General features: G+C 44.3%; 1 protein-coding gene across 3 annotated transcripts in view; it reads right to left on the bottom strand.

Annotated features, from left to right (window-relative positions):
* gpr180 (G protein-coupled receptor 180) overlaps window positions 1–21,428 on the bottom strand; it is a 164,006-nt gene that overhangs the window by 60,023 nt on the left and 82,555 nt on the right. For all 3 annotated transcript variants that reach the window (XM_085998566.1, XM_085998565.1, XM_085998564.1), the window contains 2 exons: window positions 4,009–4,189; window positions 3,473–3,522 (listed from right to left, as the gene is read on the bottom strand). In XM_085998566.1, the coding sequence (XP_085854692.1) occupies window positions 3,473–3,522; window positions 4,009–4,189 (231 nt within the window). The remainder of the gene's footprint in view (window positions 1–3,472; window positions 3,523–4,008; window positions 4,190–21,428) is intronic.

Here is a 21,428-nt window from a genome sequence, read left to right on the forward strand (position 1 = left end):
CAGTGGTGTACATTTAAGGAGTTATTTTACAACTTCCCAAAAAAATATTCCACTGAGGAAAAAAGGGTGCAAAAGAAAAGATAGCCATCCGTGGCTAAGTAAAGTAATTAAGGATAGTATCCGACTAAAAACTAGGGCATATAAGGTAGACAAATCTAGTGGGAGGATAGAAGATTGGGAAGTCTTTAAAAGACAGCAAAAAATAACTAAAAGATTGATTAAGAAAGCGAAGATAGATTATGAAAGTAAATTAGCAAAATATATAAAAACAGATAGCAAAAGTTTCTATAGTTATATAAAAAGAAAAAGGGTGGCTAAAGTAAATGTTGGTCCCTTAGAGGATGAGACCGGGAAATTAATGGTGGGAAACATGGAGATGGCAAAAACGCTGAACAAATATTTTGTATCAATGGGACATTTGGATAAACAGAATTTAATAGGACAAACTCAGCATGGTTTCATGAAGGGGAAGTCATGTTTGACAAATTTGCTTGAGTTCTTTGAGGAAGTAACATACAGGGTGGATAAAGGAGAACCAGTGGACGTAGTGTATTTAGACTTCCAAAAGGCATTTGACAAGGTGCCACACAAAAGATTATTGCTCAAGATAAAAAATCACGGGATTGGGGGTAATATTCTGGCGTGGGTGGAGGATTGGCTATCTAACAGAAAGCAGAGAGTTGGGGTAAATGGTTCGTTCTCAGACTGGCAATCAGTAACTAGTGGTGTTCCGCAGGGGTCAGTGCTGGGTCCCCAACTCTTTACAATCTATATTAACGATTTGGAGGAGGGGACCGAGTGTAACATATCAAAATTTGCAGATGATACAAAGATGGGAGGGAAAGTAGTGAGTGAGGAGGACATAAAAAACCTGCAAAGTGACATAGACAGGCTATGTAAGTGGGCAGAGATTTGGCAGATGGAATACAATACTGGAAAGTGTGAGGTTATGCACTTTGGCAGGAAAAATCATAGAGCAAGTTATTATCTTAATGGCAAGAAACTGGAAAGTACTGTAGTACAAAGGGATCTGGGGGTCCTGGTGCACGAAACTCAAAAAGTTAGTATGCAGGTGCAGCAAGTGATCAAGAAGGCCAATGGAATGTTGGCTTTTATTGCTAGGGGGATAGAATATAAAAACAGGGAGGTATTGCTGCAGTTATACAAGGTATTGGTGAGACCGCACCTGGAATACTGCATACAGTTTTGGTGTCCATACTTAAGAAAAGACATACTTGCTCTCGAGTCAGTACAAAGAAGGTTCACTCGGTTAATCCCGGGGATGAGGGGGTGGTCATATGAGGAGAGGTTGAGTAGATTGGGACTCTACTCATTGGAGTTCAGAAGAATGAGAGGCGATCTTATTGAAACATATAAGGTTGTGAAGGGGCTTGATCGGGTGGATGCGGTGAGGATGTTCCCAATGATGGGTGAAACTAGAACTAGGGGGCATAATCTTAGAATAAGGGGCTGCTCTTTCAAAACTGACATGAGGAGAAACTTCTTCACTCAGAGGGTGGTAAGCTTGTGGAATTTGCTGCCCCAGAAAGCTGTGGAAGCTACATCATTAAATAAATTTAAAACAGAAATAGATAGTTTCCTAGAAGTAAAGGGAATTAAGGGTTACGGGGAGCGGGCAGGAAATTGGACATGAGTCTAGGTTCAGAATGGTCATGGCCCTGTGGGTAGTGGAGCGGGCCCAGGGGCCGTGTAGCCTGGTTCTGCTCCTACTTCTTGTGTTCTAATTCTGTGTTAGATTTCAGGAGATGGTTTTATTCCTGTTCCTGGCTGGGGTGGAGATCGCCTTTACAGAAGGTAAGTACTGTAGAAAATATAGGGACAGAGTGATCTCCTGGACGAGTTTTGATCGCCTAGATGGGTCGGAGAGGAATTTCCCAGATTTTTTCTCCCAAATTGGCCATTGGGTTTTATATCTGTTTTTTTGCCTCTCCCGGGAGATCACATGGGTTCAGGTGGGATGGAGAGTGATAGAAGATTTGAGGTAGGATCAGATCAGCCATGATCTTATTGAATGGTGGAGCAGGCTCGAGGGGCCGGTTGGCCTACTCCTGCTCCTATTTCTTATGTTCTTATGTACCAATTTCCTTGTTCGCTGTCTGTGAGATTTCTGCGTTTTGATTGGCTGTTTAGACAGCTTGTTGACGTCACAGCAGCTCGCACTAGGGGATTCCCACTATACTACGTTGATTTCAATTAGGTGTTGGAAAACCCGTACTTCTCGACAGGAAGATAGCGAGATCTTTGTGTGAAGCTTATTTCGGGGCTAGCAGCAAACGCCTTTACTTCGCTGCTGACCGCAAATTCTGGGCCAATAAGATTTGCAGGGTGAGGTAAAAAATCCAATTCACGAGGCTCGCTGCGAGATGGCCAGCTTCAGCAATTTCTGGGCCATTATATTTTTATTTAGAATACATGTATTTGGCTTATCGCAAATCTTAACTCGGGTATTTTATAAACAGTAGACCTGTTTTCATGCAATTTCCAGCCATTAACATGATGATCAATATATTTCATAAATCAACATTTCAGGATTATCGATCTTTCCTCTTGTTTATGTGTATCAAAGTGTCACTGTATTTAAATATTCAGACTCTTTTGGATTCCCTAAAATAAATTGTTCACATGATGGCAATCGTGTTGAGGTTAAAAACTCTCCAGGTCCGCTGAAGTACTCTCTGCTGACATCTGCAAGTCTCAAACAGAAACCCCTCCCCCGTTTGGATATTTCTGTACATAGTACAGTGACAGTGATTCCAATCAGAACGTTCCCAGATCCTGATGGGTTTTTCGTTGCATCAGCTGTGTGTATTGACATATTAGGAAATGTTCACCTCTTGCTTCAGAAACATAAATTTCACTAATACTAGAAAATACTTCAAAGATATCTTGACAAACATATCGATACCAGATACAATGACATATGGCTTTTGTCATATTGAGGCCCAACGTGAAACTTATAGCTGCAGTTGAAGAAAACAGCATGTGACAATTAAATCCATAAACACACAACTTCTTTGCTCAGAAATACTATGTTTGGAATATAATTTCCATAGACCTCTTTCAAAGGGGGAAAAAGTGACCAGTTTAGAAAATTTTTACCTCACCTTGTTTAATTTCCTCATTCTGCAACATAATCTATATTTAAACATTTTGCTGTATAAAATATGATCATTTACAAGAAGCTGTTAGGCCAAGAAAGATGATAGACATATGCTAGGCAGACAATGTTCACTACGCTGAGCAATGAAAATATGAATAATTGGCAATCTTTTTGTGCACGGCAGAGGATTATATATTTAAGCGTTATGCATTGATCAGGAATTCTAGATACTGTGAGTGAATGAAAAAGTGGTCTGGTACTTCAAAATTCTATTACTGGATCAAGTATGTGTTTATTAAGAGCCAAATTATCAGCAGAAGCTGCAATTTCAGCGGAAGTGTTGCATCTTACATTCAGCCAAACTGCCCAGCAAAGGAGCTCCAATTCCATCCACTGAGTACCTGAAAGAAATTATAGACATTATTATAGAACTGCTTTCAGGGAGCAACAAGGATGTTTAATTTCTATCAGACACACATTTTTGTAGAAAGATTTTATGAAAATTCCTTCACTTAGAAATTAAAAAAATAAGATGTAGACATTAAACTGCAATGTCCTAATTTTTATGTTTAGACTGCTTTACTCATTTCATTTAAATCAAAATCAGAAATACAGAATCTCCTTTTTTAAAACCATAATGTTACATTGAATCTAATTTTGCACGATTTCCCTCACCCCATTTTCATTTATATTTCCTCTCTTCCTCTTCACGCACCATTACTCAAGCAAATGTGCTTGGCAGGCCTCTGAAAAAGTATTTCACATGGTGCATGCAGAAACAACTCACTCTGCCGCCCTCAATATTCAATTTACCTTAAGAACAATGTGGAGTGCATAGAGTTAAGCAAATTTTGGTTTTATACATCATTAAATTAAGACTACTTTACCTAGACAGATGCAAATAGTTAGTGAATGCTGCACCAGCCTGCAGCAGCAATCCAATAGACAAAACCTTCAGTACAGTGTGCATAGGTCCACCTTTCTTAATTGATCGCCAGATTGGTTGAGCATATATGCAGGCTACTACGAAGTAAGCCAATACTAGCAGGAAGTAGAAATCATGTAACCCTGTGAAAAGAATAAAGACAACTCACAGTTCCACATGTGAGCAGAATACTAAAATCGAATGATTTAGTGTTAGTATGAAAATTTCCAACCTTTAATTAATCCTCATGATACAACACACTTATAATCTACATAACAATAAAATAAATGCCGTGTGTCTTATCAGATTGTAAGAGTGTAAGATTGGAGAGTTCTTCGAACCTTACTGACAATCATGTGGTTAACACAGACCAATCAGATCATCAACAATAAAATAAAGCAGCCATGTTTGATGCCACACCAGCTTCTCTGCTTAACTATGCAATCAGCCTCTCCCTTGCTTGCTCCTAGCCTGACCACTGCCTCCAAACACAGCCATACCAGACTTAAAGGCCGCGATTTTCCCAGCGCTCAGAGGGCGGGTTTGGAGGTGGGTTTGCTGTCAAAATCGAAATGATTGACAGCGGGTTGGGAGCCTGCTCCGAACCCGCCTCCATGTAAGTTTCTAAAGTGTCAAGTCTGCGATTTCAGAATAGACCCGACACCAAGCGGTGGGGGAGGCATTTAAGATAGTTAAACACTTGTTAACTACTATTTTGCCAACCTATTTCTATTTTCTCACATTTTTAACGAGGTTCGCGTCATTCGGAGATCACGTCAGGTAAGTAGGTCGGGTTCTCTATGTCTCCCCATTGCTGTGAATAGATGACAGCTGCAAAAGTGGTATGAAAGCTACCATTTCACAGCTGGTCACTTTCGAATGTCAGAAGCTTGAGCCTTCAGGACTTGGAAGACGCTTTTGAGCTGTATGCAGTTTGGAAGTGTTTGGAGTAAACTCTCTATCCACTGCCACCTCCTTGGCGCAAGCTATCTCACCATTGACAGATCGCTTCTGTCTTCTCAACTTCAGCTGTCATCTATTCCAGCAACATCGGTGCCCTTGAAAAAATCTCACCTTGGTCCTCTGAATCCCTCCACGATCAGCCCCAACATCAACATGACCAGGCACATCAACATCACCAAAACAATACCAACCTTCTCCGTGATCACCTTATGCTGCACAGGACACAGGGCATCAGCACCAGACCACATTGCTGCCCGGGAGGCCAGTGACGGCATCACCATGGCCAGATTTACTTCACTTGATGCTGTACACCCTGGCTGCCACATGATGTACCAGGTTGACATCACCCCACACAAGCACCATAAAGCATCCCTACAATGTCCAAGCCATTCCTTTCACACTCATCACAATTGGGGGGGGGGGGGGCGGAGTTATGTCGCAACATTCACTGGAACTCACGAAGACACTTCCAAAGGTGAGCACAGATCTGTCCAATAAGGTAAAGTGTTGAAAATAAAGATTTCAATGTTTGACAACACAGAAAATGTACATGAACATTGCATAAAACATCCAAGTGCCTACCCTTGTGTGATGTTAGTTGGTATGATTGCACTAGGATGAGGGTGAGTGTGAGGGGTGGCTAGTGAGATGGGGAAGTGATAATGTAGATAGAGAGTGATGGATGGAGGTGCAAGGTAAGTTGGTGTGAGTAAGGATGTGCAGGAGTAGGGTAGGGAAGGCAGAGTGATGGGGATGTGATGAGCGGCACAGCAGGATGAGGTTGAGTGTGACTTGGCAGTAACGTTTCGTGATCTACTGAGATCATTGAAAGGCTTGTGCCACTGCAGCCTGACGACATCCCTGCTTGTGTCCTCCTGTGCAATGTGCAACTAGGCTGCGTTGATCTCATGGGGAAGTCTCTTCCACCCATGGGAATGGAAGAGAACCTCCCTTCATGCTGTGACTCCCTCCATAAGCACGTGGAGGGAGTCACGGGAGAGCCTGGGTGCAGCCGTGCACCTTTGTGCAGTGCTTGTCAATGTTTACAGCACCTCAATGTTGTAGAACCATGACAGCAGAACTGTCAAAATGAATTAGGACATGGCCCCTTTAAGGAAACCGGCTGATGACACATCAAATGATGTCATCAGACCCACTTCCTATTAATTGGCCGGGAACCTCGCAGGGCGGGCTTAACAGGCCCTTTAACGTAAAATCACTTGGAGAGTGTGGGCTGCAGTAGGCTGGGACCGCGACACCAACCCTGGCTGCCCTGGGCCCGCCTCGGTCGAAGAAATCGCGGCCTAAGTCTCAGCCTCCATCCACAGCTGTCACACCGACCCAAGACATTTTTTACTACCCATTCAGCTCAACTCTATGATTTCTCCTACCAAACTTTCCAGCCAGCCTCCTGGTCTGACACCACCTATTTTTAAGCAACTTTTTCACTCCCCATTACCAGCCCAGCTATTGCCCCATCAACGCATATCCCAACCTCAGCCCAAGCTTTTATCTTGGCCTGAAGCCTCCTCCCACATGCAATGCTCCACACCATTCTCTCTTCTGCCCAGAACAGCCCCAGCCAGACCTGACCCAGGGCCAAGCCTCCAGTCTGCTCTACTGTCGCCATACCAAATTCAGATATATATATTTACAATACAATATATTTCTTTTTATACCTATTTATACTACATATTACATTATTTACAATAGTGTTTATTTAGAATGTAATTATAAAATTTATAATTGTATATACATTTACAATAATTTAGTATGTAATCAGATATATTAATACCCAATATAATTTATGGCACTGATACAATAACATGAAATATATTTTTATATATCTGAATGTCTATATATTATTACAAAATGGTACGTCCTGTCAACTTTCCATTCAAAAGTCCTATGTCAATCATGCCTATGGCTTTTTCCAAATTAATTTAGTCCACACCTGACTAACCATGCTTCCAGATCCTCAACTGCTCCCACAGCCTGGCAACGCCTCCTTACTGCTCAATCAACTTGAAGACTGCCGTCCCACTTTGCATCTCTTCTCCTACTCGCACCCCAATCCCCAGCCCCGAAGATTAGGGGTTAGGGGAATCAGGTGACCTCTTCACAACCCCAACCTGGAGAAAAAACAATACTGTCTGGGGAAATGAAGGAAAGCTCACAGCAACTCCTTCCTCCCAAGAGCTTGCCACGTCCCCACCTTTCCTTCACCTGTCCCCATTCCCATTTCCTCCTGATCTTCTCCTCCGTGTCTTCCTTCCTCTTCCCTCTCCCAAACAAGTACCACACAGATTGTGAACTCACTATCATCATAAATGGTCAACTTCTTCAACATGATGCTCACCCTGTTTACTTAGGAGTCACCTTCGAACAGTCACTAACCGGCAAAAACCATCTACTGAAAACTGCTGAGAAAGTCAAAACCTAATCGCTAAACGTGCTGGCACTGCCTGGGGAGCAAACACCTCCAGTTTACACTCATCTGCTCTTGAACTCTGTTATTCAGTTGCTGAATAAAGACCATCATAAAATAAAGTCCCTCGTAAGACACTGTTACCTAAAGTTGAAGGTCATGGAATTGAGGGCAAATTATTGACAAGGTTAGGAAATTGGCTGAGCGGCAGGAGACAGAGGGGGAGAAATTCAGTATCGCCACGTTTGGGGCGTTATACTCGAGCGGGTGCGAAATTTAGCGCCCGGCGCAAATTATCGCCACCTACTGCTAAATTGACCTGCTTCGCCCCAGGAGGTGCTTGGAGCGCTAAAACAGGCGCTGCACGACTGTCTTAAGGCGCTAAGCCGGAGAAGCGAGGTGCTACCACCGAGGCGGGCGCAGCGCAGGTGCGGCCAGTTAGCGATTGCACGCAGACACGCTGGCGCCGGTCAGCTCTTAAAGGGGAGGTTCGATCTTGGATTGCAGCCACACCCTGCGAATCGGAGCCCTGATTCTCGGCCTGGACAGACCTGCTGCCACATTCTAATGCCTAGGACCATGGAGAGGGCCAGGGAGCGAGCGCAGCGGTTCAGTGAGGGGGCCCTGGAGGTTCTGGTTGGCGCAGTGGAGCGCAGGCGATCTATCCTGTTTCCAGACAGTGGCAGGAGGCCGCTGCCCAACGACTATCGCAAAGCTTGGAGGGAGGTGGCTCACAGAGTGACCTCCAGCAGCATGGTGCCTGGGACCCCTGTGCAATGCAGGAAGAAGTTCAACGACCTCACTCGGGTCGTCAGGGTGAGTACCCCTTTCAGTATCCTCCTGATCCCTGCATGTCCACCTCACTTTATGGCCAAAGGGTCCTGAAAGCCCCAATGCCCAGCCCTCATCCAACACCTATGGGCCTTTCATGAAACTCACACGCACATTCAGCACTTTACACACTGTAAGGGCTAATCGACCATGGGAGGCAGTGCAGCCAAGATCAGGGCTTCACACTGTAAGGGCTATTGCACCATGGGAGGCAGTGCAGCCAAGATCAGGGCTTCACACTGTAAGGGCTATTCCACCATGGGAGGCAGTGCAGCCAAGATCAGGGCTTCACACTGTACTCAGAGCCCGTCCTTTCTCTTGCAGGGCAAGCTGGCCCATAACAGGAGGCAGCAGCAATGGACCAGGGGAGGCCGGCCTCACCTTCAAGACCTCAGCGATCTGGAGCAGCGAGTCCAGCGGATTATGGCAGGCCGGATGATTGGCCCCGTCGCCACTGGAGATGCCGACCTCGTTCTGGAGAGCAATGGTAAGGTCATCACCTTTTTGACCTCTCTCCTTCCACTTGTGCCTCACACCAGCATCCTTTGCCGCTATCGAACCAATACAGTGCATTGCAGCACTCATGCCTCCCTCGCTGCCGCCCTGTCCTCACGCTAAAGCAATTCTTGTACCTCCCTGCTTTCAGATGCTGATTCGCCAGGTGAGGAGGCGGGCCCTCAAGCTGTCACAGTGAGTGACTCTGAAGGCGAGGAGGAAGAGTAAGCCGGACCATCAGTGCCACCCTCGGCCGAGGCAGCCCATGGCCATAATGGGGACACGTCTTCCCTGGAGGGGAGCAGGGGGGAAGGGTTTGAGGAGGGTGAAGCTCTGGGGTCCAGCGGGCTGCAGCAACGCAGGTGGGGTAGGGAAGCTCGGCGGCCTTCTCCCCGGAGGGAGAGTCTGGCCTCCAGTCCTGCTAGTGAGCGCAGAAGAGGTGCGGCTCCTCGCTGAAATGGGCGCCCAGGCGGAGCAGAGGCACACTGAGCTCATGGCTGCAGTGGCAAGGATGCCCGAATCCATTGAGTCACTGGCAAGGAGTGTCCAGGACTTCGGCGCAGCACTGGCAAGGAGTGTGCAGGACTTCGGTGCAGCACAGGCAAGGAGTCTGCAGGACTTCGGTGCAGCACAGGTGGCTTCCACGCAAGTGCTTAGTGGTGCAATGCAGTCAGTGGCTGGTCTGATGCAGACGCAGATTGAGGCCACACGAGCACTGACTGCTGCCACCCTTGCTGGATTGGGCACGAATCACCGGGGCCCTCGCCGCGCCGCAGCAGGCCAGCAGTCTATGCTTCAGCAGATTGCTCCGCATGCTGCAGTGCTGCCCCGTGGGAGTGCCAGTGTGTCGTCCGACCAGGGAGTAGCTGTCCTCTGTCAGGATGGCAGCATTCCTGCTGCCAACACTGTCACTTCTCCACTGCAGCTGCCACCACCTGTAGGACAGACTGCTGCCGCCCATGCAGAGTTGGAGCAGTCAGCAGCCGGGCCGTCAGCAGCCGGGCCCTCCAGGCCCAGAGCTGGTCCAGGCCGTACCTCAAGGGCATCTGCCGACTCAGTTTCTGACACTCAGCAGCCTTCCCTCAGCCTTGCTGCAGCCACTGGGGTCCCATTGCGGAGGAGCTACAGGGTGGAAAGGGGCCAACCTCACAAGCGAAGCAGATCACTCTCGAAGGGCAAAATGCTGTTAATTTTTTTAGTGAAGGCCGAGGATCGTGGTCATTTTTTGTTTACGCTTTTGTTCATTGTCTCCAGGTTGTGAGAGCCAGTTATGTGTCTGACTGCTTTTTTTTGGGTTTCTCTCTATTACTTTGTCATGCGGGAAGGGCACACAGTTTGTTAAATAAAGAAGTGTCTTTATTCAGATTGTGCATGTTTGCTCTTTGAACTATTTGTTGCCTTGACCGGCTCAGGGGTTGCGGAACGGTTCCATTCATGTTCTTTCAATGGCACAAGCCATTCCCTCAGAGGGGGCCTAGAACCGACTTGCAATAAGCTGCTGACGGATGGCCCTTGCACTTTGTGCCTCCCTCCCGTCCTGGTGCTCCTCCTCCTCTGCTGGTGCTGCAATGTCTGCTGGCAGTGGCTGAGTCCTGAGGATTGCCAGGTTATGCAGCATGCAGCACACTACAACGAAATGGGAGACTCGCTCAGGTGAGTAATGAAGGGCTCCCCCGGAATGGTCCAGACAGCGGAACCGTTGCTTTAGCACGCCGATTGTGTGCTCAATGATGTTCCTGGTCGCTTGATGGCTCTCATTGTATCGTTCTTCAGCAGGGGTGCTGGGCGCACGGAGCGGGGTCATCAACCAGGTGCACAGAGGATAGCCCTTGTCCCCGAGAAGCCAGCCTCCTGGGTGAGTCGGGGCTTTGAAAAGGTCTGCCACAGAAGTCTGGCGCAGGATGAAGGCATCGTGGCTGCTGCCTGGAAAGCGGGCATTGACAGCTAGTATCAGCTGTCTGTGGTCACACACCAACTGAACGTTCAACGAATGGAACCCCTTCCGGTTGCGGTAATCCTCGGCATTCTCTTGCGGCGCCCGCAAAGCCACATGCGTGCAGTCAATGGCGCCCTGGACCATGGGGAAGCCCGCTATTCTTGCAAATCCCATTGCGCGCTCTTGCTGCTTGTCCAGGGTCATGGGGAAGGAAATGTACTGACGTCTCCTTTTAAAGAGGGCATTCGTGACTTGGCGGATGCAGCAATGCACCGCGAACTGGGAGACATTGGCAATGTCCCCAGTAGCGGATTGGAAGGAGCCGGTGGCATAGAAGTTGAGAGCCACTGTCACCTTCACTGCCACCGACAGAGACGTCCTACTCCTCAGTTGAGACTGCAGATCTGGCTGAAGCAGGTGGCAGAGCTCAGTGACCACCTCCCTGCTGAATTGCAGTCTCCGGAAACACTGCTCCTCAGACATGTTGAGGTAGGAGAACTGTTGGCGGAATAGCCTGGGAGGGTAAGGTCTCCTGTGCCGACGCCTGTTGGCCCTCCTCCGTCTGGCCATGATTGGCACTCTCTCTCGGCGTCTCTGAGCCCTCTCAATGCAATGGAGAAACCCAACATTTCCACCCATTGCAGCCCCCATAGTATGTGGCCACTCAATGTTATGTCAGTGAAAAAGCAAACCAACTACAAAGTTTTGGGTCAAAGCCAGAAGTACCTCTGCGAGCGCTAACTCAATGCAGAAAGCTCTCTCCCTTTGTCTCTCTGCAAATCTCTCTCTCTCTCACAGAAGGAGTGGTCCAAAAATGGCTACCACAAAGAAGCCAGGAAGAGCCCCCTTTAAATAGCGCCCCCCCAGCCCCACAGCGACTGGGAACCGTTCCACTCAACCAGTCGCTGGGAGTGCCAGGCGGAAAGGAGGGGGGCGCCACTGAAGTTCCGGTTCGGGGCGCCCCAATGGCGTTGCACATGAAATGACGTCAGGATCTGCGCGCGCAGCTGAGTGGGCATTGCGGTTTTGCGCCGCCGCTAAATGTCCGCCAATTTTGCGAGAGGCGCAGGTCTCGCCGCGCCCGGGCGCTAGCCGCATCGCACCCCACTTATCGCCCTCTTAAGGCGCTAACGGGTGGCGCTAACAACTGAATTTCTCTCCCAGAGAGTCAGGATAATGGGCAGCTACTCAAATTGGCAGGATGTGACTGGTGGTGTCTCACAGGCATCTGTGTTGGGGCCTCAATTTTTCACTGTATTTATTAACGACTTAGATGACGGGATAGAGAGCCACATATCCAAGTTTGCCGATGACACAAAGACAGATGGTATTGTAAGCAGTGTAGATGGAAGCATAAAATTACAAAGATATTAATAAATTAAGTAAATGGACAAAACTATAGCAAATGGATTTCAATGTAGGCAAGTGTGAGGTCATCCAACTGGGACCAAAAACCGATAGAACAGAGTACTTTCTAAATGGTGAAAAGCTAGAAGCAGTGGAGGTCCAAAGAGACAGAGGGGTCCATGTACATAAATCATTACAATGTCATCGACAGGTACAAAAAATAATCAAAAATGCGAATGGAATAAGAACATAAGAAATAGGAGCAGGAGTAGGCCATTCAACCCTTCGAGCCTGCTCCGCCATTCAATAAGATCATGGCTGATCTGCTCAACTCCACTTTCCCGCCCTATCCCCATATCGCTTGTCTTAGTATCCAAAAATCTATCGATCTCTTTCTAAATATACTCAACGACTGAGCATCCACAGCCCTCTGTGATGGAGAATTGCAAAGATTCACAACTCCTTGAGTGAAAAAATTCTCATCTTAGTCCTAAATGGATGCCCCTTTATTCTTTTTCTAAGTGTGTGACCTCTAGTTTTAGACTCCCCAGTCAGGAGAAACATCCTCTCAGCATTTACCCTGTCACGCCCCTTAAGAATTATATATGTTTCAATGAGATCACCTCTCATTCTTCTAAACTAGGGACTTTAGGACTAGTCTACTTAAGCTCTCCTCAAAGAAAAATCCCCTCATCCCAGGAATCAGTCTGGTGAACCTTTGCTGAACTCCCCCTAAGGGCAGTATATCCTTCCTTAGGTAAGGAGTCTAAAACTGTACACAGTACTCCAGGTGTGGTCTCACCAAGGCCCTATATAATTGCAGTAAGACTTCTTTACACTTTCACTCCAATCTCTGTCATAAAGGCTAACAAACCATTTGCTTTCCTAATTGCTTGCTGTACCTGCATGTTAACCTTCTGTGATTCGTGTACAAGGACACCCAGGTCCCTCTGAATACCAACATTTCCCAGTGTCTCACCTTTTAAAAAATATTCTGGTTTTCTATTTTTAACCTACCAAAATGGATAACTTCACATTTCTCCACATTATATTCCATCTGCCACGTTTTTGCCCACTCACTTAACCTGTCTATATCCCTTTGCAACCTCTTTGCATCCTCCTCACAGCTTATTTTCAAACCTAGCTTTGTATCATCAGCAAACTTAAATACAGTGCACTTGGTTCCCTCATCTAAGTCATTGATATAGATTGTAAATAGCTGAGGCCCAAGCACTGAACCATGCGGTACCCCACTAGTTACAGCCTGCCAACCTGAAATTGACCCGTTTATTCCTACTCTCTGTTTTCTGTCCGTTAACCAATCCTCAACCTATGCCAATATATTAACCCGAATCGCATGAGCCCTAATTTTGTGTAATAACCCCGCGTGGCACCTTATCGAATGCCTACTGAAAATCCAAATACACTACATCCAGTGGTTCCCCCTTATCTACCCTGCTAGTTACAACCAACGTTCCCTATAATCTGCGTGGCTGCGCAGCTCTCTGCCGGTCCCATGCAACCCGGACTGGCTTTTGTAATGTTAAAGAACTGTGAATGGGCCGTGCAGCCCCTTAAAGGGGCCGCGCACCCAAAAACATAAATCCGTGTTAACTCTGCCCAGTCATATTATGATTTTCTCAGTGCCCTGTTACCACATCCCTAATAATAGATTCTAGCATTTTCCCTACAACTGAGCAGGCTAACTGGCCTATAGTTCCCTGTTTTCTCTCTCCCTCCTTTTGTTACTAATATTCATTTCTTTAAGCTCCTCATTCTCACTAGACCCTTGGTTCCCCACTATTTCCGGAATGTTTTTTGTGTCTTCTACCGTGAAGACAGATACAAAACATTTGTTTAATGTCTCTGTCATTTCTTTATTGCCCATTATAATTTATCCTGTCTCTGCCTGTAAGGGACCCACATTTACTTTTGCTAATCTTTTCCTTTTTACTTACCTATAGAAGCTTTTACAACCTGTTGTTATGTCTCTTGCTAGTTTACTCTCTATTTTCTCTCTCTTTATCAATTTCTTGTTCATCCTTTGCTGAATTCTAAAAATCCTCCCAATCCTCCTTTTGGCAACATTATAAGCCTCTTGCTTTAATCTAATACTTTAACTTCTCTTGTTAGCCACAGTTGGACCACTTCTCCCATGGGGTTTTTATTCCTTAAGGGAATGTATTTTCATTGCAAATTATGAATAGTTTCTTTAAATGTTTGCCATTGCATATCTACCATCATATCTCTTAATCTAGTTTCCTAATCTACCTTAGCTAACTTGCCCCTCATACCTACATAGTTCGCTTTGTTCAGATTTAAGACCCTAGTTTCAGACTTAACTAAATCACTCTCAAACTCAATATAAAATTGTATCATATTATGATCACTCTTCCCCAGAATGCCCTTAAATGCTGGCCTTTATATCTAGAGGATGAGAATACAAGGGGGCAGAAGTCATGCTACAGTTATACAAAGCCTGGTTGGAGCACACCTGGAGTACTGTGTTCAGTTCTGGACATCACACCTTAGGAAGGATGTACTGGCCTTGGAGGGAGTGCAGCGTAGATTTACTAGAATGATACAAAAGTAAAATGCTGCGGATGCTAGAAATTTGAAATAAAAACAGAAAATGCTGGAAATACTCAGATCAGGCAGCATCTGTGGAGAGAGAAACAGAGCTAATGTTTCAGGTTGATGACCTTGCATCAGTCGATGACCTTGAATGATACCTGGTCTCCAAGGGTTAAATTATGAAGAGAAATTACACAAACTAGGGTTGTTTTCCCTGGAATTTAGAAGATTAAGGGGTGATTTGATCAAAGTTTTCAAGATATTAAGGGAAACTGATAGGGCGGAGATAAACTATTTCTACTGGTTGCGGAATCTAGGACTAGGGGACATAGCATAAAAATTAGAGCCAGGCTTTTCAGGAGTGAAGTTAGGAAACACTTCTACACACAAAAGCTGGGAGAAGTTTGGAACTCTCTTCTGCAAACGGCAGTTGACACTAGGTCAATTGTTAATTTTAAATCTGAAAGTGATAGATTTTTGTTAACCAAAGGTATTAAGGGATATGGGCCAAAGGCGGGTACATGGAGTTAGGCCACAGATAAGCCATGATCTAATTGAATGGCGGAACAAGCTTGAGGGTCTAAATGGTCTACTCCTGTTCTATGAATATTGCACTCTTATTTGGGCTCACTCACTGTACACTAAGCTGCTGGAAACTCCACCACACACTACTATGCATCTTGTGTCAGGTACATTGCGCCCTACTCCCCTCACATGGTTACCAGTCCTCTGCAACATAGCTCCTCCACATCTTTGACGTTCAGATGCAGTAGCAAAATTGGTGAACAGACTTCATGACAAAATCATGTTGCCAATTCACTCCGATTTGTTCTATCCAGCAACAGGGCTTTCCTGATTCCTTTGACTTTTCCTTACCAACTCGTTGGCATAAAGTGGACAGCGGATGCTCCTATAAATCACCATATCATCTCCAACCCTACAGTCTGTCAACCATGATTCAACTGGCCACGTTATAGTTGGGCGCGTCTCGACCGCTTTCGTATAGTGAATGACCAAATAATCTGTTTTTGGTGGTGTTGGTTGAGGAAGGAATCTTTTCCAGGAAACTGGGAGAACTGACCACTCTTCTTCAACTAGCACCAAAGGATATTTCACATAGAATTACATAGTATCACATAGTATCTACAGCACAGAAACAGATAATTCCGCCTAACTGGTCTACGTCGGCGTTTATGCTCCATATGAGCCTTCTCCCATTCTAATTACCTCTTCCCGGCCTCCATACCCCTTTATTCCCTTCTCCCTCATGTATGCATCAAGCTTCCCCTTAAATGTGTCAATGCTATCTGCTTTAACCACTCTATGTAGCAGTGAGTTCCACATTCTCACCACTCTCTGTGTAAAGTTATTTGATGTTAGTGCCTATCCTATATTATGACACCTTGTTCCAGACTCACCCACAAGTGGAAGAGTTTCTCCACATCCACCCGATCGAAGCCCTTCATAACTTTAAAGCTTTAGGCACTAGCTCTGCTCTTAGCCTTCTCTTTTCTAGAGAATAGAGTCCACTCCTCTTCAACCTTTCCTGTTGGTTGCATCTAAGCAGGTATGTAGGTCCTTAGTTTAACTTCTCATCCAAAAGACACCTCTGACAATGCAGCACTCACTCAGTGCTGCAATGAAGTGTTCGCCTAGATTATGTGCTTACGTTTGTAGAGGGGCTTGAACCCACAATCTTTTGACGTAAATATTGTATACCGACTGATCATTTGCAACTAGAGTCAGCAAATGCAATTTGTAAAATATAGATATAACAAGGGAAAAACAAGCAAGGCTCAATCAAGAATTATTTGAAGTGGGTTCATATAATTTGTTGTGTATTCTAAAGAAGTATATAGCTGCATTTGCTTTATTTATGTTTGTGCTCAGGACTCAAAAATAATGTTGTTCATATAAACAATGCCAGCTTCTGAGCTCTATTATTCAAGTTTGGATGGAGCTTCTGAATAAAAGTCTTGAATATTAAAAATTCATTAACTTATTTTTGGCAACATCAAGTACCATAATAAATAAAGGAAAAACAGAAAATAACTTGCATTGATATAGATATTTGGTAAAGAATAAAAAATGCAAATTAGTATTTTTGGTAACACTAAATCCTGTTATACATCATCATTCCTTCATTCTACTTCTGGTGAGATTTTGCTGTTCCAAGACAATGGTACATCAGTGTTTTCCTGTGAAGGTTACAGCACAAGGGTAGTGTGATAATTCAGGGCATTATGGAGAGATAATCAAATATTTTTTTTGTTAAAACCAGACACAGGAGCCTAGATTGCCCTAGCAGCTTTAACACCAAAAGGGTCAATGCTGGAATTAAAATAACACAACTGGAAAATGTAGGCTACCGTGTCATTGATGGCATCAGTATGCTGCTTGTGTGCTTATGTTAATAGCAGGCTCAGCAGGCAGAACCATTATGTTACCACAAAAAACAAGGGATCTGACAATGTATTTTTCCCATACTGGTGAAACATGCTAAATTAGCACTGCAGCTACTGTACAAATAATGTATCCTGTTCCAAATGCTCCGAGATCAGTCCTGCCTTTGGGTTGAAACTAGGTATTTTAAAAAAGTATATAATGAACATGTATGGAATTCAGAGTTCAGCTTTTCATATTAATTACATTTTCTCTCAGGAAAGTCAAAAAAAGATAAATGAACCAATAGGACCAATATACAAATCCATCTACTTTCAGCAAAGTTTGATTCAAAAGATAGATTTTATGTAATTTCTTATATCTATCAAAATGATACTTACTAGACAAAGGCTGCAAATAAACTCAGAATGTATTATTAGTGGTGTATAGTTCAACTATTATGTGTAAAAATCTATTATAATAAAAACGATGAGGAATTTCAAGATTGCGTTGGTACTGCACCAGCAGCTGGTGCTGTAAACATTACACGACAGACTGAAAACAATGTGGTGTCACCTAATGTTACTCAACAGCCTCCAGCACCCTTTCACATAATTGGAAATGGTAGGTAATCTCAAACAAATTAATTTCCCAACTGTTGTGTCAGTAGTAAAAGTTCCTTTTTTACCAGAACCCTTGCACAAATGGTTAATCTACTAACTTCAACATGGAACTGTAGAATGGATCCTGTCATGTGGCATCCCAAGAGAAAAGAAGGAAAACCCACCTAAGGAAGTTTTTTCAGATTGGCACCCTCACTTTGCTGGTTCCCTGCTGTTTAAGGCCAGCATTGGCGCTCGAGCAGTTTACATTGCCCTCACCCCTTCATAATTTCAGCTAGCATTACGTCTCTTCCCTCCTGCTCCTTGAGCACAGCTGCTCCCCACCCTCAGTATTACAGGCGTCATTGGTCACCACTTCTACACTGGCCTGCATTTGGACCATTCTTCAATGCTGCTCCTTATGGCCAGCTGGCCTTGCTAGTCTTGCAGCTTATTCTGATGCTTTGTCGCAAGCCGTTCCCACCACCCACCACCCACCCACCGCTCGTTTTGCCTGATTTGTAAGTCATTAGCCAGGATAATTTTGAACTCCCTGCTGCCCATCTGTTTTGAAGGCCTTCTTGGGGCCCATACTGAGCCAGTCTTGCTCCCTACTACACAGTCCCTTTGTCCAATTTGGAGGCCCTTCTTGGGGCCCATTCTGAGCCAGTCCCACTCTCTACCACTTGCCCCCATCACCGAATTTGGAGGCCGTTCTCAGGGCCTATTCTGCAGTGCTCCCTCAGCCTGCCGGATGTAAACGTCTACCATATTACACGTGCAGTCTCCACTCCTGTTGACCTGTGGCCCATACTCAGCTGTTAAATCTGACATTTACACAAAATTTGAATGCAGCAATTCCCCTTTTAACATTATTTTTATTTGTTAGGAGTAATATTTGAGTTATTGGCTTTTTATTATTTTTATATATTCATGTGGGAGAAATATTCTTTGTTTGTTTATTGGCTATTTATATCTTGGTGCAGGGGTAATAATTTTAGATTTTCATTATAGACTCTAAGGGGGTCATTTTTACTTTAGTGTGTGCGGAAAACCAGCGGTTGCAGATCGGCTGCGCAATATAAGCCCGGCTGATTGAAGTTAATGGAAAGGAAAATCGGGCAGGGTGTGTAACAGGAGGCCGATCCACTACCACCAGTTTTCCGCCTGCACCCAAAGTGAAAATTGCCCCTATATTTTGGTGCATGTGCAATAATTAAAATCTTTTGTTATAGGTTCTTTATATTATTGTCAGGGTAATACATTACATCTTACATAAAACATTGCCCTTATTTCCTGTCTGCCGCCTAATTACCTCTCCATCACCCGAAGACTACTTCTTGTCTCTCTGTGTGCAACACCACAGGTGATTGCTTAGTATTTAAAAAAATGTTAAAACAAAAAACTAGTGACTTTTTTCCTCAATGGATTTTTTTTCTTTAATTTTCTTAATTACTGTTTACTTTCACTTTTATGATTTTAAACACAACCTTATGTTTATTTTCAGTTTTTAAGGCTGCTGTAACTGAAGACCAGATATTAATCCTACAATTCAAGTTTTTTGCCATTACTCGGTGCTACAGTGCCACCTGATGGCAGAAATTCATTCCTGCAACACAGTACGAGAAGTCCGTTTGACTTCATAAAAACAATTGGCACCAATCTGGGCTCAAATAAAATGTTGGTCCAGTACTGCAGACCAGTGATATTTTTCACCTAAAAATGACACAAAGGGACAGATTTTGCTGCTCTTGCAGGAACATGTTTTAGCATTTTCTTCTGCACTAAATAAATTTGTGCTATTTAATGTCAGTGCATTATTTATGAATGCATGCTTCGTATTCAATAATAATTTCCAGAAATCTGCTAATTTTGAACAGTTTTTATGTTCATACTATAGAAAAGAGTAATGGATCAGGGACTCTGGCATTGCTTAGCATCAATAAGTCAGAATGCAAAACTATAAATGCTTGCAAAGTAATAAACTGACATGAACTGACAGGACTGAGTCACGGCCTGCAAGTTGCATTCAACACCTGCACTTTACACAAAGTGGGAACTGCAGTGGAAGTTTTTATTTATCGCTAACTTTTTCTGTTCTGTTATGGTTGGTTAATTTTAGCTCCTAATTTTAATTAGCTTGATAAGAGTGTAGCAGGAATGTGAAGAGCACTGCATTCATATTGCTGAGAGACAAGACAGCTTGTGGAAAGCTTTAAGTGATAGAAAATCCATTTATTAAATGGAGAACAAACTACTTTTAATGAAAATTCTACACCCAAAATGTTAATCTTTTTTCAGTTCAGATGCTGATTATTTGTGTGTATTTCTAATATTTTTTGTTTTTATTTCTGTTTTTGTTTTACCTTTGCCATTTTCTTTTTATTACTAGAGAACAATCTGGGGTTTGCTGAATGGTAACCAGTTAGATTTCCAACATCCACAATACTTTGCTTTTGTTTTAGATTCATCTGCATTTGGAATGCAAGGTTTTTGGATTATCCAGTGCATCAGAAAAAAACGGTTCAGATTTCCAGACATTCAGTTTAATGAATCATAGACTAATCAAGTCTGACTGTATGTGGTTTTAATTCATCCAGGAAAACAGTATATAGCTGGCAGCCCCTTCAGTACTCATACACTGGAATGATTTAATACATTTACTTTTCACCACAATGACATTTCTGTGAAGTGGAAAAATTGGCTTTGCCAAAACTCCATCCTCTTCATGGAAGCGTTATTTCTGCTGCAGACAAAGAGTTAAAGACAGCCAGTGTAATATCAGGTGTAGGAAGCCTTACTAAATTCCCCTCCCCCAGCTCAAGGATATCAAGAGTAGCTTTGCGAACCTCCATGTTTACATAACATAAGAACATAAGTAGGAGGAGCAGGAGTAGGCCATACGGCCCCTCGGGCCTGCTCCGCCATTCAATAGGATCATGGCTGATCCGAACCTAGACTCACGTCCACTTCCCTGCCCGCTCCCCATAACCCTTAATTCCCTTATCAGCTAGGAAACTGTCTATCTCCGTTTTAAATTTATTTAATGTCGCAGCTTCCACAGCTCTCTGAGGTAGCAAATTCCATAGATTTACTACCCTGAGTGAAGAAGTTTCTCCTCATCTCAGTTTTGAAACGGCAGCCCCTTATTCTAAGATTATGCCCCCTAGTTCTAGTCTCACCCATCAGTGGAAACATCCTCCCCGCATCCACCCGATCAAGCCCCCTCACAATCTTATATGTTTCGATAAGATCGCCTCTCATTCTTCTGAATTCCAATGAGTAGAGGCCCAACCTACTCAACCTTTCCTCATAAGTCAACCCCCTCATCTCCGGAATCAACCGAGTGAACCTTCTCTGAACTGCCTCGAGAGCAAGTATATCTTTTCTTAAATATGGAAACCAAAACTGTACGCAGTATTCTAGGTGTGGCCTCGCCAGTACCCTGTATAACTGAAGCAAGACTTCCCTGCTTTTATACTCCATCCCCCTTGCAATAAAAGCCAAGATTCCATTGGCCTTCCTGATCACTTGCTGTACCTGCATACTAACCTTCTGTGTTTCATGCACCAGATCCCTTTGTACTGTAGCACTTTGCAGTTTCTTTCCATTTAGATAATAACTTGCTCTTTGATTTTTTCTGCCAAAGTGCATAACCTCACACTTTCCAACATTATATTCCATCTGCCAAATTTCTGCCCACTCATTTAGCCTGTCTATGTCCTTTTGCAGGTTTTTTATGTCCTCCCCACTCACTGCTTTCCCTCCCATCTTTGTATCGTCGGCAAACTTGGATACGTTGCACTCGGTCCCCTCCTCCAAAT

This window comes from Somniosus microcephalus, chromosome 10 (genome assembly GCF_052327205.1).
Source record: "Somniosus microcephalus isolate GS21.2 chromosome 10, FLI_Smic_1.0, whole genome shotgun sequence".
In the NCBI taxonomy this organism is placed as follows: Eukaryota; Metazoa; Chordata; class Chondrichthyes; order Squaliformes; family Somniosidae; genus Somniosus; species Somniosus microcephalus.